The sequence below is a fragment of the Dermochelys coriacea genome, chromosome 1, assembly GCF_009764565.3.
Source record: "Dermochelys coriacea isolate rDerCor1 chromosome 1, rDerCor1.pri.v4, whole genome shotgun sequence".
NCBI classification, from domain to species: Eukaryota; Metazoa; Chordata; order Testudines; family Dermochelyidae; genus Dermochelys; species Dermochelys coriacea.
In genome coordinates, this window is record NC_050068.2 from 242,552,784 (window position 1) to 242,569,712 (window position 16,929).

A 16,929-nucleotide genomic window follows, 5' to 3' on the forward strand; every position below is an offset into this window, starting at 1 on the left:
TTGGAACTTCGAAGATGTTTTAGTCTCACCAACTTTTCTACACTTGGACCTACCTGCTGTTCTACTGACTGGGATACATGGTAACAGTGATAATGTTACCATTTTTAGAAGGAAAGGTTACTTACCTGTAACTATGGTTTGAGAGTTACCTCCACGCATTCACAATTGCAGGGGCACCATCTCACAAGTGGGAATATACAGAGATCTCAAAGAGCACCTGCTACCACAGTAACAGCATTTTGTGATATGTCATCAATTTTCTTTGTGGCAGCTGAAAAGGGAATTAATTTTCTGATGGGGTAATCTTTAACAGCAGACATAGTCTTAGACAGATAGAGCAAAACAGGGTCTATCTGCAACTCTAAAAGGGTCTGTACAGTTTCCTTAGGGAGAGTGTTAATAAAAACCTGCCAAAAATATGGAAACTCATGTGGTTACATAGTAGTGGAAACTGCCTGTCTGTCAGTCTCTTCTGACCCAGTTTTACATTCTTCTATTACAAAGAGAAATATCTCTACCAGTGGAACTTTATTTCGGAAAAGTTCATAGGAGGAGTTTGTGTCAGATGTCAAACTGCTGGGTTTCCAGGGCAACAAGTAACTATGGAAAACTAATATTTTGGGGGGAGGCTATTCTAGAGTCTAAAAAATTTCCCCTCTCCCCCATTCCCCAAAGAAAGAAATTAACTTGAGAAACAATCAAATCTTTAAAAAAGAAAAGGAGTACTTGTGGCACCCTAGAGACTAACAAATTTATTAGAGCATAAGTTTTCGTGACCTACAGCTCACTTCATCGGATGCATTTGGTGGAAAAAACAGAGGAGAGATTTATATACACACACACAGAGAACATGAAACAATGGGTTTATCATACACACTGTAAGGAGAGTGATCACTAAAGATAAGCCATCACCAGCAGCAGGGGGGGAAAGGAGGAAAACCTTTCATGGTGACAAGCAAGGTAGGCTAATTCCAGCAGTTAACAAGAATATCAGAGGAACAGTGGGGGGTGGGGTGGGAGGGAGAAATACCATGGGGAAATAGTTTTACTTTGTGTAATGACTCATCCATTCCCAGTCTCTGTTCAAGCCTAAGTTAATTGTATCCAGTTTGCAAATTAATTCCAATTCAGCAGTCTCTCGTTGGAGTCTGTTTTTGAAGCTTTTTTGTTGAAGTATAGCCACTCTTAGGTCTGTGATCGAGTGACCAGAGAGATTGAAGTGTTCTCCAACTGGTTTTTGAATGTTATAATTCTTGACGTCTGATTTGTGTCCATTCATTCTTTTACGTAGAGACTGTCCAGTTTGGCCAATGTACATGGCAGAGGGGCATTGCTGGCACATGATGGCATATATCACATTGGTAGATGCGCAGGTGAACGAGCCTCTGATAGTGTGGCTGATGTGATTAGGCCCTATGATGGTATCCCCTGAATAGATATGTGGACAGAGTTGGCAACGGGCTTTGTTGCAAGGATAGGTTCCTGGGTTCGTGGTTCTGTTGTGTGGTGTGTGGTTGCTGGTGAGTATTTGCTTCAGATTGGGGGGCTGTCTGTAAGCAAGGACTGGCCTGTCTCCCAAGATCTGTGAGAGTGATGGGTCGTCCTTCAGGATAGGTTGCAGATCCTTGATGATGCGTTGGAGAGGTTTTAGTTGGGGGCTGAAGGTGATGGCTAGTGGCGTTCTGTTGTTTTCTTTGTTGGGCCTGTCCTGTAGTAGGTGACTTCTGGGTACTCTTCTGGCTCTGTCAATCTGTTTCTTCACTTCAGCAGGTGGGTATTGTAGTTGTAGGAATGCATGATAGAGATCTTGTAGGTGTTTGTCTCTGTCTGAGGGGTTGGAGCAAATGCGGTTATATCGTAGTGCTTGGCTGTAGACAATGGATCGAGTGGTATGATCTGGATGAAAGCTAGAGGCATGTAGGTGGGAATAGCGGTCAGTAGGTTTCCGATATAGGGTGGTGTTTATGTGACCATCGCGTATTAGAACCGTAGTATCCAGGAAGTGGATCTCTTGTGTGGACTGGTCCAGGCTGAGGTTGATGGTGGGATGGAAATTGTTGAAATCATGGTGGAATTTCTCAAGAGCTTCTTTTCCATGGGTCCAGATGATGAAGATGTCATCAATGTAGCGCAAGTAGAGTAGGGGCATTAGGGGACGAGAGCTGAGGAAGCGTTGTTCTAAGTCAGCCATAAAAATGTTGGCATACTGTGGGGCCATGCGGGTACCCATCGCAGTGCCGCTGATTTGAAGGTATACATTGTCCCCAAATGTGAAATAGTTATGGGTGGGGACAAAGTCACAAAGTTCAGCCACCAGGTTAGCCGTGACAGTATCGAGGATACTGTTCCTGATGGCTTGTAGTCCATCTTTGTGTGGAATGTTGGTGTAGAGGGCTTCTACATCCATAGTGGCTAGCACTATGACGACAGCACCTCCTTTGTCAGCCTTTTTGATTATGATGTCAGAGTTGTTTCTGAGGCTGTGGATGGCACTGTATTCTGCATGGCTGAGGTTATGGGGTAAGCGATGCTGCTTTTCCACAATTTCAGCTCGTGCACGTCGGCGGAAGCACTCTGGCTGACAAAGGAGGTGCTGTCGTCATCATGAATAGGTCGGAGTATGAACAAGAGGCTACTAGGCAGCTCTCCAACGCCACTTTCTACAAGCCATTACCCTCTGATCCCACTGAGAGTTACCAAAAGAAACTACAGCATTTGCTCAAGAAACTCCCTGAAAAAGCACAAGAACAAATCCGCACAGACACACCCCTGGAGCCCCGACCTGGGGTATTCTATCTGCTACCCAAGATCCATAAACCTGGAAATCCTGGACGCCCCATCATCTCAGGCATTGGCACCCTGACAGCAGGATTGTCTGGCTATGTATACAGACTAACACGGCTGCTACTCTGAAACCAATCAAATCTTTGAAATGCTGTAGCCTCATGAGGAAAGTCAGACAAATCCTTGTAGGGAGGAAGCATAAAGTAGTGTAGAAAGGCTTGTTTCAGCACTTAGATGGCTATCCTGACATGTAAAATGCTCTGTAAGTGTTAGAATGTATTATTATTACAGTCGTGTTGCTTGTCCACAAATGGCTCATTTCTATGTGATGGAGCCATGAGTGGTGAATAATGGCCCCTCATTTCATGCTGCTCTGTGTATGAAGGGGAGGAGGAAGATACAGGAGGCCAGGGGGATTTTAATTTTATGTACTCAAACCTTCTGAAAATGCCAAACAGACCAACCACAGAAGCTGAATTTTGGGCAGCTTGAGGCTTGTAACTGCTCTTCTCATTACCCGCAAGTCAGGGACCCTGGCGACCAAAGCCTCCTCTACAATCATAAAATCACTGTGACGTCTACAAGTAGCTATGGGCTAGTGATTGCAAATGTATTACAGCAATAACTGAAAGGTTGGTTACTTGACCGCATTTGCAGTATCATCATTGTAGATCACTACAGGTACACAGAGGGTGTGGAGTATAGGGCAGAGCCCTCTTGTTACTGAAGGGACCAAGAGTTTGTCTACATAGTGGGAAACGTACTCTCTGGGGTTATGATTTCTAAATCACACTAACGTATCGGTCCATGTGGACTCTGCTGGTGTGCACTAAATGTTCCCTAGTGTACTTTCCAAAAAGCACTATGTTAAAGTACACCAGCAGGGTTTACATGGAACAATTAACATGCAACTTGTTAGTGTGCTTTAGAAATCACACCCCTGTATAGCGCGTTAACCCCCTGTATAGACAAGCCCTGAGAGATCAGCTGTCAGGCACTACACAACACCAACAGTTAATCTCTGGAATAGCCAAAGAAACATTTAGCTTTTAAATGGAGAGGTTCTGAGAATGTCATTTTGTCAGCTATACAACTTCAGTGTCATCTTCTTCTGCCTTCTTTCTTTTTTTTTTTAAACTGTCATGTGGTTCAACAGGATAATGCAACTACAATGACGGATCCTACCCATATTGCTAATGAAGCAAACAAGATCACCTTGCCTAGGCAGATATGGGAAGGATGACCAGTGAACCACTAGTGAGAAGGTTGAACAGCTGTTTCTCATGCTGTTGGCAGGAAGAGATGTAGGCAGAGGGGAGGATATCTCATCCTCCCTTCATCATTCCAGAGCAGAGCTTGTGGGAACTGACATGAATAGCAGAAATCTTTTTATAAGTCAATAACAAACTCTCTTCTCCTACCTCTGGGTGGGATTTCTTCTTCTCTTGGACAGATATTCAGGATAGAAAAGCTGTAAGAGCAAACCTCAGCAAGCGATTAATTCTTCCTGGACAACGATAATGCTTTTGGTGAATATTATGCCACTTAACACAACAATTAGTATCTTTTTATAATTAAAATGTACTGAATACTGGTGAAAGATGCCAGATTAATAATGCTCCATCTGTCCACAGGACAGGTACAGCACAAGAAGCAGCAATGTAAGCCTTCTTTTATCCTGTCTGACCCTTGCAAATATGCCTCAGATCTCCCATGGAGGAAGAAGTTCAGGGGTGAGAGGGAGTTCATTGATCATATGCATTTAATCATTGGCACCTGTCCTGAGATCACCAATAAGAGTACAAAGGTATCTCTTAGAAAACTGTAGTGGTGGTTTTTGTGATATTGACATCTCTCTGTCCACTATGGAATAAAATGATTGCCAAGCACTGGTCAGATCTTTTATAAAACATGCTACAGCATTATCCAGTAATACTCAAAAACACCCCAGTGTCATTGTTTTAAGCGGATATGTTAATTTAGATCAGGGGTTCTCAAACTTTATTGCACCGCGACCCCCTTCTGACAACAAAGTTATTAAATGCCCCCAGGAGGGGGCTGGAGCCTGAGCCCCGACACCTTGGGTGGGAGTGGAGCTCAGGCTACAGCTTCAGCTCTGGGTCCCAGCAAGTCTAATGCTGGTCCTGGCAATCCCACTAAAATGGGGTCGCGACCCACTTTGGGGTCCCAACCCACAGTTTGAGAACTGCTGATTTAGATAATTACTGCAGAATACTTATTTTTAAGCACCTAAGGGATGGTTACAACAGCTGTTCACTACCAACCTGAACTGGATTCAAACCAGTGATCCACCAGAGATATGAAAGGTTTGAGATCCCTTTATCAATTTATTGAGCCAACCTATTGATACCACTGTAATCAAAAGGGAATGAAAGTTATTATTAAATATTTATACAGTACCACCAATATATATGATGCTTCTCAAACAATTCCAACTGAATAACAATCTGACTCTGAACTCCCATGCTCATGAATTGAGAAACCCCATGAATTGGAACCCCCAAGCAATAGCCTTGTTATTATTAAACATTTAACCTGTGGTTGTGCCTAGAGATCTCAACCAGCCTTGGAGCTCTGTGGTGCTAGGCACTGTACATATATATAGTAAATGACAGACCTTGCCCCAGAGAAACCTCAAAGGTCCATGCTCTGAGCCAACAGAGAAGAAAAATTCAGCCTATACTCATATGCCTTCCATTTACGACTCACAGCTGTGGACCAGGACTTTAAGCTGCAATAATTATTGTATGCTGCTTGTTAAATCTTAGTTTGAGAAGCAAATGAATCACAGAAATACAGGCCATTCTCGGACAAATGGCTGGTGGATGAACTGCATTAAAGGAGGCCAAAGCTCTCTTGATTTACATTAATTCCAGTGCGGGTGCCCGCTTGACACGCACTGCAGGGGCTTCTCTCTGACTTATAATTGGAACACACTGGCTGGCACTCACCACAGCACATCTGGACTTTGTTAGACAACCCTCAGCTCTGTTTTCTTGCATCAGCCCTGGCCCCCTCATCTGAAGCAGCCTCCCAACCATTGTTTCATGGAGACAAACTACTTTGGGAGCAAGTAAATTGGGACTACATTAGTTGGTGACCCTTGCCCTCCAATTCGCCTCCCTTGCTTCTGATGATAGAGGAAATCCCTTCATGGAAGTTGACAACCAATCCTAAGCAGGCAGCTCCATTTACTGGAAAGCCTGGTCAATGCTGACTGCTTCATTAGGAAGTGTTTCTATACTGAGGCACATTCCTGCAATTCAGGGACTAGAAGCTTTAAATAAAAAAAAAAACATTGATGCCATATCTTCTTTCTAAAATGCCTCTTTCCCATCTAAGCTTTAGTGCACACAAATTAAAGAACCAAAATGTCTTTGGCAGGACTCCTACCTTCTCTTTCACAATAACACACTAGCAACTTGAGTGGGTGGGAACATGATAAAGTGCGGGGGAGGCAGACAGCAAAGTCGAAAGAGAGAATTGCTACAAAATCTCTCTGAACCAATGTACCTTCCTCCTTCGATGAATTTATGTCTCTCCACTGAAGAGTTTTAAATAAAAGAAAGTCTTGCTTAGTCTGAATGGCTGAAGAGCTCAGGAATTGCTTGTTGGGAAGTAAACTGGGGCTTATCCATTTATGGATTAATTTTTGATTTGAGGAAATATAAACAATCTGTATATGGTGTTCTCTTAAGCAAAGTCAATCTGTACACACATCATCAACAGCTACGAAATTATACAAACAACTAATGCTTTCCGTCAAAGTCAAAAGAAAGACACTATTTGCATTCTACCATAGCCAGTTCAATGGATCTATTCAGGCCCACTATACTATCGGGGACACAACATTACTTCCTCCCCTAAAAGACCTCCCCGAGAGTCCCTCTCTGTTTTGCAAAGGGATTCACAAGTCTGGCCAGTGTTGTCGTATAAAGACATGCATGCCCTTAATAGAAAGCTACTCCTCTCCATTATTGTTCAATATGACACTCTGGAAGCTCACATGTTGAGAAGCACTTTCCACCACGATCAAACTGGGTATATGCATTTTACATTTGAGTCTCTTGCTAGCAGAATGCCATCTTGCTAGAAAGTGACAGTATTTATGACTATACTAGTAAAGTTGAATGTTATGAAATTGTAAAATCAGTTTCTAAACTGATTTAATGTTGGTTAAAAAGTCAAAAAACAAACTTTACTATGTGAACATTAAATATTTTATTTCAGTATTAAATGTTAAGTGTAAAACCACTGTCACTAAAGCGCTGGTGCCTTCTAAGGAGGAAGTGGAGAAATCCCTGAACAGAAAGCATCCCTGGTTCTGTCCCAGTACACAGCAAGGCAGTATATTTTTAGTGGATAAAGTTATATAATCCACGATAATAATCCCATACCACCAGCCCACATGCCTGATTCTGTCCCTTCCCACCTGTTGCTTGAGCTGTTGCACCAGGCGGTCCTTCTCTCGCTTCAGTGCAGCCACTTCATCTTGGGTCTTCTTCCTAGAGGATGAAAGCTCTAGCAGAGCAATATTGGCATCTTTTTCACTGATGGCAGCTAGAAGAGCTTCTTGTCTGTGGAAAAAAAAAGAATATAATAATACACTGGTGTCCTTAAAAAGTAAGGGGTGTCTCTGGCAACCTGTACTCCATGTTCACTCTTTTATAAGGTTAGGATATATATATATATATATATATATATATATATTTTACAAAGTATGTCTTTTGAGGTCTGATTTGAAAAATCATAATCTGCTGAACATTATTGTACTGGTAAAATGTATGTGGTAACACTGTATGAAAAGTTACAAGACTCTACTGTATAACATTGTTATAACAGGCTCCAAGGTTAAGAAAAGCAGGCCCAAATCAGTTTTTCAGAGACAAAGACACATACACACCCCAGCCAGGTACTAAAGGGCTATCACCTTCTTAAGCAGACATTCTCCAACAGGGAGGAAGGAGTAATCAAGAAATTTACAGTCCATCACAGGGACAGTTTAAACCTCACGTCCACAAGAGACTATTTTGTTACCATGACCCAGCAAGGATATTTATAGCAAAAGAAACTGAATTATAAAGAGGAGAGGAAAATGCTGGATTTCACTATTCTTTTTCATCTCTGCTCATGACATCAATGACTCCCAAAGAACTGAACTTAGGGGTGGGATGGGGGAATCATGGCTGGGGGGCTTTTCAGCCAGTACAGACTGCTGTAAGCTTATGTTGAGAAAAACCTTTTGCTTTTAAATTCACTTAGCTTATTAAGTTAGTCATTTAGCTTGAGTATTATCTTTTTATTTTCTTTGTAACCAATTCTGACTTTTACACCTCATTACTTGTAATCACTTAAAATCTATCTTTCTGTAGTTAATAAACTTGTTTTATTGTTTTATCTAAACCAATGTGTGTTTGGATTAAAGTGTGTGGGAAACTACATTTGGGATAACAAGGCTGATGCATATCATAGTCCATTGATGAAAAAATGGACTTTATATGAGCCTGCATTGTTCAGTAGTGTGCTGGGAAATACAAGATGCACATTTCTGAGGGTACAGTCTGGGACTAGAGAATATGCTGGTGTTCTTCTGCAGTGTAATTCATGGGTGGGTGGCTAGTAGCACATCAATGCTGTTAGCTGGGAACAAGTTACATGCTGGAGATTGTGTTAACTGGCCAGGACTGGCTGTTCACCAGTAAAGCAGTGTAAAAGGCATCTCAAGTTGGAGGAGAGACAGCTATTCAGCAGTCCAGATTGTACCCTGGGTAATATCACAATGCAGAGTTGGACACATCTGTACCGTGGAATGCTGTGGTATGGAGTGTGATTCTAGGGATATGATTAACGTTGGCATTCACCGAGGTGGTATCAAACTCTGGGAGACTTACTCTACACAAGTCAAGGTGCAATGGCTTATAAAAGATCCTATTTTGCTGTGTATCAAGACTATTGATACAGTAGGTAGGATGGATAACCAGATAGGATGGGAGAAGAGTGATGTGCTATGTTCCTGTTCAGAACTTCCTAGTTTCTTAGACTCAACTCAGCATTGTTTTAGGTTAGGTTTTCATCATTTTTGGGTACTTCAGACAATTCTAAACAGATTTCCTCTATTTCTAATATATACTGGTGTGATATATACACATATAACAGAGTGGACCATTGTGTTCCATCTTCTTAAAATATATTGGCTATTCATGTAGCTATCTCAGGAAGAAAATGGTCTGTGGCAAATTCGCTGAACTCATTTTAGCAATGCACAGTATTCCCAGAAGCAAATGAAGATAATGGGAAGTACAGGCCCTATTCTGTTATCAGAGAGATGATGAAGAGGCCTCTGGCAGAAAGCACAGGGGTTAACTGGGAGCTGGCAAAAGGGAACCCTCCCATATCAAGGATGCTTTTGCTGTCCTGTGACTTCCCCTGTCAGTATTCAGGATGATGAGGGGCTTTTGTCAACTTTCTACATTGAGTGACTGAGACAAATATAGGCTTGTCCTCTGAGCAAACCGTTGACAGCTCAGAGGGAGCTGCATATAAGCTAAAAAACTAGTGCAGGATCCTGCGGTCACAGTTGTGTGATAATTAGACATAGAATTTTACCCTTTCTCAACAGTATCTAACTCTCTCATATTCTCCTGCACTTTGGAAGCATCTTGTGGATGCTAGGAGACAAAGATTATGATCCTGTTTCAAAAATCTACAGAACACATATCAGTTGGGCATACTTGTATATGTTAAGGTGAATTCTTGTTTATTTTATATTGTTTATTTGCAATCATATCTCCTTACTTTTCTAGTTCAGTCTGAACTCTAACCTAAGTAGGGTTGAGCCTGGTCAGTACTTGTAAGGAAATCCCTGTTGCTGAAGAAACTGTTGTCCTGTAGGTGGCCCTCTTCCCTGAGTCAGTACTGAAGCAATGTACAGCAAGAGGTTCATTTGATAGATTAAAGATCAAACGGCACATTGCATAAGAGTAAGAGTTGACAACTCTAGTGTTCCGGCCAAAATTCAGTTTGGAATATTATATTCTCCTGAATTTAAACTGCTGATGGAGTCAAAGTAGTAATTCTACCATTAAGGAGGTAACATAGTGTCCATCGTAATCTAGATTTTGACCTGCCTACAGACTTTCTGAAAAAAAAAATTGCTGTATAAAGTTCCATGTGTCTTTCCAATTAAGAGGAGAACTGACCTGGAGCATGAGATTAATTGAACAAGGCATATATTTTATTTTGATTCATTAAAATATACTCATCAAACACTATGAAAAATTAATATGAGGCCTTGAAAAATTAGTAGATTTTCAAATGTGTTCTAAAGTTTTTCTGTCCCCTCAAATTAAAAGGGGCGATGTCAAGATTTCAAACTTGGTTTATACACTAGTTCAATGATAACTTATACACAGGACTACCTTTACCATACTAGATTGCAGAAAATTATTAGATGTTGACTATGTTTGGTCTCTGCACGTGTTACAATTTCTGTTGAGTCTGGTCAATGTTTCAAGATCCAATTAACCTATTCAGAAATTTAATTTTTTTAATTGAAAAGCATTTCTGGAGGTCATCATCGTGCAGACAGCACCCTTTGAATGCAAACTATCATTAGGCTTCTAAGTTAATTGCAGTGATATTCTCTGAAAATCATGGGTTATTTATACTGATTTTAAAAGAGAAATTATGTTCCCTTATTGCTGCTTGCCAACACATTCAATAGAAGATGGAGTCCCTGTGACTGAGGAGGGCAATGTCTACTGCAAGCTTTCCTTGATGCTGAAGAGAAAGGTACAGGGAGATGTGCTCTACAAGTGTCATCTGAAGAAATGCATGTAAAAGTGTCTCCGCTGATTTCATGCTCCTGAGTTAGAGGCCACCTCTGAGGCAGTTCCTCCTGCCTGAAAAAGACTTGTCTCAATACAGTCTAATCAGAGTCAGCAAATACTACCAGTAGGGGAGAATCTGTGCTGATGTCCTTGCAACATAACATGGAAGCCCTCTCTGTACGAGGTGCAGGCTTGAAGGCTGTATTTAGGTTTTACCATCATAGAGCTAAAGACTATACTCTTGGGCTATGTCTGCACTAGAGAGCTTACAGTGGCACAGCTGTATCGATGTAGCTGCACCACTGTAAGATCTCTCATGTAGCCGCTCTATGCTGATGGGAGAGAGCTCTCCTGCTGACATAGCGCTGTGCACACTACCACTTATACTGGCATAACTTATGCTGCTCAGGGGTGTTTTTTCACACCCCTGAGTGATATAAGTTTTGCTGACATAAGTGGTAGAGTAGACAAAGGCTCTTAAAGGACCACCCTCCAACTGGGGGAGTGCAGCTTGTTTTGGCGACACCCCTGACACACGGGTGTTGCAAATTTAGAGAGAGGAGAAGGATAGTAAATATAAGTAAAATTAGGACTAAGCAATATAACACATGAAGAATCTTTTCTTTCTGGCTTTTTGAGATAAAAGACTTACATACAAGGCAGTGAGCACTAGGGTTGCCAACTTTCTAATTGCACAAAATCGAACACCCTAGCCCCTCCCATTCCCTTCCCTGAGGCTCTGCACACCGCTCACTACATTCCTGTTCACTCTCTCCCACCCTCACTCACTTTCACTGGGCTGGAGTGGGGAGCTGGGGTCTAACTGGGGATGAGGGGTCTGGGGTGGGGCCAGAAATAAGGGGTTTAGGGTATGGGAGGGGGCTCCGGACTGAGGCAAGGGGTTGGGGTGCAGAAGGGAGTACGGGCTCTGGGCTGGGGCCAGCGATGAGGGGGTTCAGGATGTGGGAGGGGGCTCTGGGCTGGGGCAGGGGGCTGAGGTGAAGTGTGTGTGAGGGGTGAGGGTTCTGGCTGGGTGTGTAGGGTCTGGGATGGAGCCAGGGATGAGAGGTTTGGGGGGGGCTCAGAGCTGGGGCGCGGGCTTTTACCTTGGGCGGCTCTCAGTCAGTGGCGCAGCGAGGCTAAGGCAGGCTCCTTGCGTGTCCTGGCTCCGTACTGCACTCCAGAAGTAGCCAGCAGCAAGTCAGGCATGTCGGGAGGGGGCGAAGAGAGGGGCCAGGAGGCTCCGTGCGCTGCTTTGCCCACAAGCACTGCCCCGCCCTCCCCAGCTCCCATTGGCCGGGAACCACGGCAAATGGGAATGCGAAGCTGGTGCTCAGGGAAGGGGCAGTGCGTGGAGGCCAGTGGTCCCACTGCCTAGGAGCCCGACCTGCTGGACACTTCTGGGGTGCAGCGCAGTGCCAGGACAGGTAGGGACTAGTCTGCCTTGGCCCTGCAGCACCTCCGACCAGACTTTGAACGGCCCAGTCAGCATTGCTGACTGGAGCTGCCAAGGTCCCTTTTCGACCAGGCATTCCGGTTGAAAACCAGACGCCTGGCAACCCTAGTGAGCACGTGCTCTGGAGGTCAGAAAGATCACTGAAGAGAGGCACCTCTCAAACATTTGATAATAAAGGGCTCTTCAATCTAGCAGACACATGGATAAAAAGATGGCTGAAAGTTGAAGCTATACAAATTTAGACTAAAACGATGGTGCACACTTTTAACAGGGTAATTAACTACAGGAACCCTAATTTACTAAGAGTTGTAGTGGGTTCTCTGTCACTGGAAATTTTTAAATCATGACTGGATGTTTTTCTATAAATATGCTGTAGTTCAAACAGGAATTAATTCAGGGAAGTCCTATGACATGTGTTATGCATGAGATCAGACTAGATGGTCACAATGGTCCCTTCTGGCATTATAAATTATGAATCTCTGAAACACTGGTCTCCTGACAGATCGATTTGCTATCACAGACCTGACCAGTACTTCACAACAACATCAATGAGTGCACCAACATCATAAACTATATATCATAGAACCTCAGAGTTACAAACACCAGAGTTACGAATTGACCAGTTAACACACACCTCATTTGTAACCAAAAGTACGGAATCAGGCAGCAGCAGAGAAACAAACAAACCAACAAAAATAAAAGCAAATACAGTACAGTACTGCATTAAATGTAAACTAATAAAAAATAAAGGGAAAGTTTAAAAAAAAAAGATATGACCAGGTAAGGAAACCTGTTTCTGTCCTTGTTTCATTTAAATTAAGATGGTTAAAAGCAGCATTTTTCTTCTGCATAGTAAAGTTTTAGGTCAGTTACAAACTTTTAAAAGAACAACCATAACATTTTGTTCAGAATTACGAACAACCTCCTTTCCCAAGATATTCGTAACTCTGAGGTTCTAGAGTATAGCTCACGAAAGCTTATGCTCAAATTTGTTAGTCTCTAAGGTGCCACAAGTCCTCCTTTTCTTTTTGCGAATACAGACTAACATGGCTGCTACTCTGAAACAGAAAAAACTGAGGTCTATAAGCAGAACCAGGTGTATTCTTGCTTCCCAAACATTTGGAGTCTCAGGTAAAAGAAAAAAGGCAACCACACAAGCATGGTATTCTCTCACTATGTGAAATGCAATCTCTACAGATGGTTTAAGTAATGGTAGGTTTACTGAAACAAAAATTTAGCAAACGATGAAGGAGGGATCAAAATAATCTTAGCGTTGCTTAGAAAAGTCAATTAGTCCTGAAGGCATCTGTACTTGTCTGCTAGTATTCTGAACTTGTCTGCTGGCATTTTGAGTCTGGGTGTTTCATCAGAGACTAATCTTAAAATATGTAACTGCTACTATTTTTCACTCCTCCATTCTGCCTTGCCTCCCCCCCCAAATTTTGGACATGATTTTAGCTGGTAATATCTGACGAGCATTAGTTTATGAGGTTTAGCAGTTCAAAATAGTATCTAAAAATCACATCAGAATCTAAATAATGGAAATACAAGATAGTAATCAGAATGACATCATTTTAAAATTTGATCTCATTGTCTAACAGGACCAAAACAAATGCTTTTCACAAATGGAAAGCTAAGACTTCAAGTTATACATAGTGCACAGAATTTCTAGCCCTGAGAGTTTGAGATATGTCAGACTTTAGCACTGTCACTTCCCTTTGGTATAGCAGTGTTTTTTGGCATATGTCCAGAAATTGCTATATTAAGTCCCAGACCTTGGACCAGCATAATTTTCATTCCCTAACTTAAGGGTAATTGTCTAAAAATATCCACTTGCCACTTGAAAATGAGGAAAAATGACCTCTAAAGTGAAGGAGTTTAAGATGTTCTCGTTAAGAACAGTTTCCTGTTTATCCTTGTCTCAGAATTTCTCTAACACACATTCAATCCTGTTTTGAAAGTATCTGCAGGAGTGGATTTACCATGAAACAAACCATGCAGTCGTACCGGACCCCCAACGGGGGGCCCCCAAAATGAAGGACAAATTTCATCTGACAATCTGACCCCAAGTCCTGGCCGGCGGTGCAGCAGGGCTCAGGCAGGCAAGCTGCCTGCCTCCTCCCCAGGCAGCACATGGAGACCCGTTGCTCCCCGCCCCCAAAGGGGTGCGCAGAGACATCCCAGCAGAAGGGCTAAGGTGGCTCTCTGCTCACTCTACCTCCCTCCCTCCGTACCGTGCCCGGAAGTGGCCAGCATGTCCCTGCGGCCCCGGGGGCTGTCTCTGCCTGCTGCCCCTGCCCCAAGCGCTGACTCTGCAGTTCCCATTGGCCGGGAACTGCGGCCAATGGGAGCTGCAGCTGCAACGCCTGTGGGCAGTGGTACGTGGAGATGCCCTGGCCTCCCCCCGCTTAGGAGCCTCTGCCAGAGGGGTGTGCATGTGCTGGTTGCTTTGGAAGCTGCACCTCCACCCCCTCCAACCCCCCGCCCCCAAACTTCCTCCCAGAGTCCAACCCTCACCCCTTCTGCACCCAACCCCCCTGCCCCAGCCCAGAGCCTGCACCCAAACTGCCTCCCCCAATCAAAGTACCTCACTTTATTTTCATTTACTTCCCATCACTTCTAATATAGGAGGAGGATGAAGAAAAAAAGAATGAAAAAAGGGGGGGGGGGAAGATGAGAGAGAACGTTCTTTTTCTTGGCTGGTCCCAAGGGGGGTCCCCAAAAATGAAGCTGCGCACAGGGCCCCACTAACTCTAAATCCGCCACTGAGTATCTGAATTCTTAGTGTAAGGCTGCTCTTAAAGGGCCTGTCTACATGGGAAAGAATAAGAGTGTCCACACAGGCAGTTATACCAGTATAACTATAGCAATATAATTATACTGGTAAATTTCCCTGGGTAGCCCTCAGATGATGTTTTCTCCTAAAGAGAACTGCATTTCAGGATACTGCCAGCTAAGCTCATAGCTGAATTTTTTTAATGGGAGAAGATGCAAGAGACTGAAAGCAGGATAAAAAAAGATGATTTAAAATTTTTACAGGCTCTGGAGTAGTGGGCTCACGTAATTCAATTTTGATTTTACTGAAGTTCAATATTTTGTCTACAGGATATATCAGCAAGAGATCCAGTGCCAGGAAACCTCATTCATGGTATTACCTAATCTTGGGTAAGGTGTGTAGGAAAGACTTCCTTGTGCTGTTGATGCAGGAATTGTGGATCATTTGCCCGAGAGCACAGATCCCATGACAGAGGTAGGTGGAATGGTGGCTCTCTGGATAACTAGCAGGTTGGCATATCTCTGCTGTCTTATGCATAAAAGTGTAACCAGAAGGACTCTTGCCCTGTCTCTCGATTTTTTTTTTTTTTTGAGGAATGAGTGTTATTTAAAGGAATGCCTAGAGAAGGCCTCTATTTCAGTTCCGGAGTACTGTGTATTTCTCCCTATCTGAAACAGCAGAGGGGACATTTGGGGCTATTCCTGGAGGCAAATGTGTCTTCAGTGTGCGTGCCTCACTTGTGGAAGAGTTGTATGATGATAGGTACATTCAGTACCACTGTGTTGATCTTGGCTCATCCTACTAAGAGATTTTTCCCCCTGCCAGGCGTAGAACCATTGGATGCATGTAATTTATGCATCTGCTAGCGTTTCATGGCCTCCTTGCACAGAAGAGGAAAGTAAGCTTGGCCTTGTTTCTTCAGATAATACATAATGGTGTTGACTATCATAATGATGGTGGAAGGAGTTGGAATGTCAAAGAAAACTCTGCAAAGATGCAATCTCTGCTGTTCCATGAAGAGTTCTGCCTCTTCAGGGATGATCAGAGTTCTCAGAAGATGTCCATATTTGGTGGGTGGACTAGGCCATCCAATGTTGTAAGAGTCTCATGTGCAGCCATGCATATGGTGTCACATAGGAGGATAATGCCAGGGGTCCCATGTGCCTCAGAAAGAATTTTGTTCTTTGGTAGGGCTGAAACTTCAGTGTCTGCCAGACACTGGTGAACTCTTATGTCAAGTGGAGTTCAGCATTAGATCCCTAAAAGTGATTCTCTGATTGGCAAACAGGGTAGCTGATAAAGTTTGCAGATGACATAAAAATTGGGGGAATGCTAAATAATGAAGAGGATAGGTCATCGGTAAAAAGCAATCTGGATCATTTGGTCAGCTGGGTGCAAGCAAACCATATATGTTTTAATATGGATAAATGTAAATGTATACATCTAGGAACAAAGACTGTAAGCCATACTTAGAGGATGGGAAACTCTATCCTGGGAAGCAGTGATTCTAAAAAAGATTTGGGGTCATGGTGGATAATCAGCTGAAGATGAGTCCCAGGGTGATGCTGTGGCCAAAAGGGCTAATGTGATCTTTGGACACATAAACAGGGGAATCTTAGGTAGGAGTAATGAAGTTATTTTATCTCTCTATTTTAGCAATGGTGAGACCGCTGCTGGAATACTGTGTCCAGTTCTGATGTCCACAATTCAAGAAAGATGTTGATAAATTGGAAAGGGTTCAGAGAAGAACTATGAGAATGAGTAAAGGATTAGAAAACATGCCTTATAGTGACAGACTCAAGAAGCTCAATTTATTTAGTTTAACAAAGAGAAGATTAAGGGATGACTTGATTATAGTCTATAAATACTTACATGGGAAATAAATATTTGATAACAGGCTCTTCAATCTAGCAGAGAAAGGTATAACAAGATCCAATGGCTAGAAGTTGAAGCTAGACAAATTTAGATGGAAAGTAAGGCATACATTTTTAATAGTGAAGATAATTAACCGTTCCAACAATTTACCAAGGTTCATAGTGGATTCTCCATCACTGGCAATTTTA

At 42.8% G+C, this 16,929-nt stretch overlaps 1 protein-coding gene across 1 annotated transcript in view; it reads right to left on the bottom strand.

Annotated features, from left to right (window-relative positions):
* ERC1 (ELKS/RAB6-interacting/CAST family member 1) overlaps positions 1-16,929 on the bottom strand; it is a 563,466-nt gene that overhangs the window by 84,703 nt on the left and 461,834 nt on the right. Inside the window, 1 exon segment of the mRNA XM_038395866.2 lies at positions 7,238-7,382. Coding sequence (XP_038251794.1) covers positions 7,238-7,382 — 145 coding nt within the window.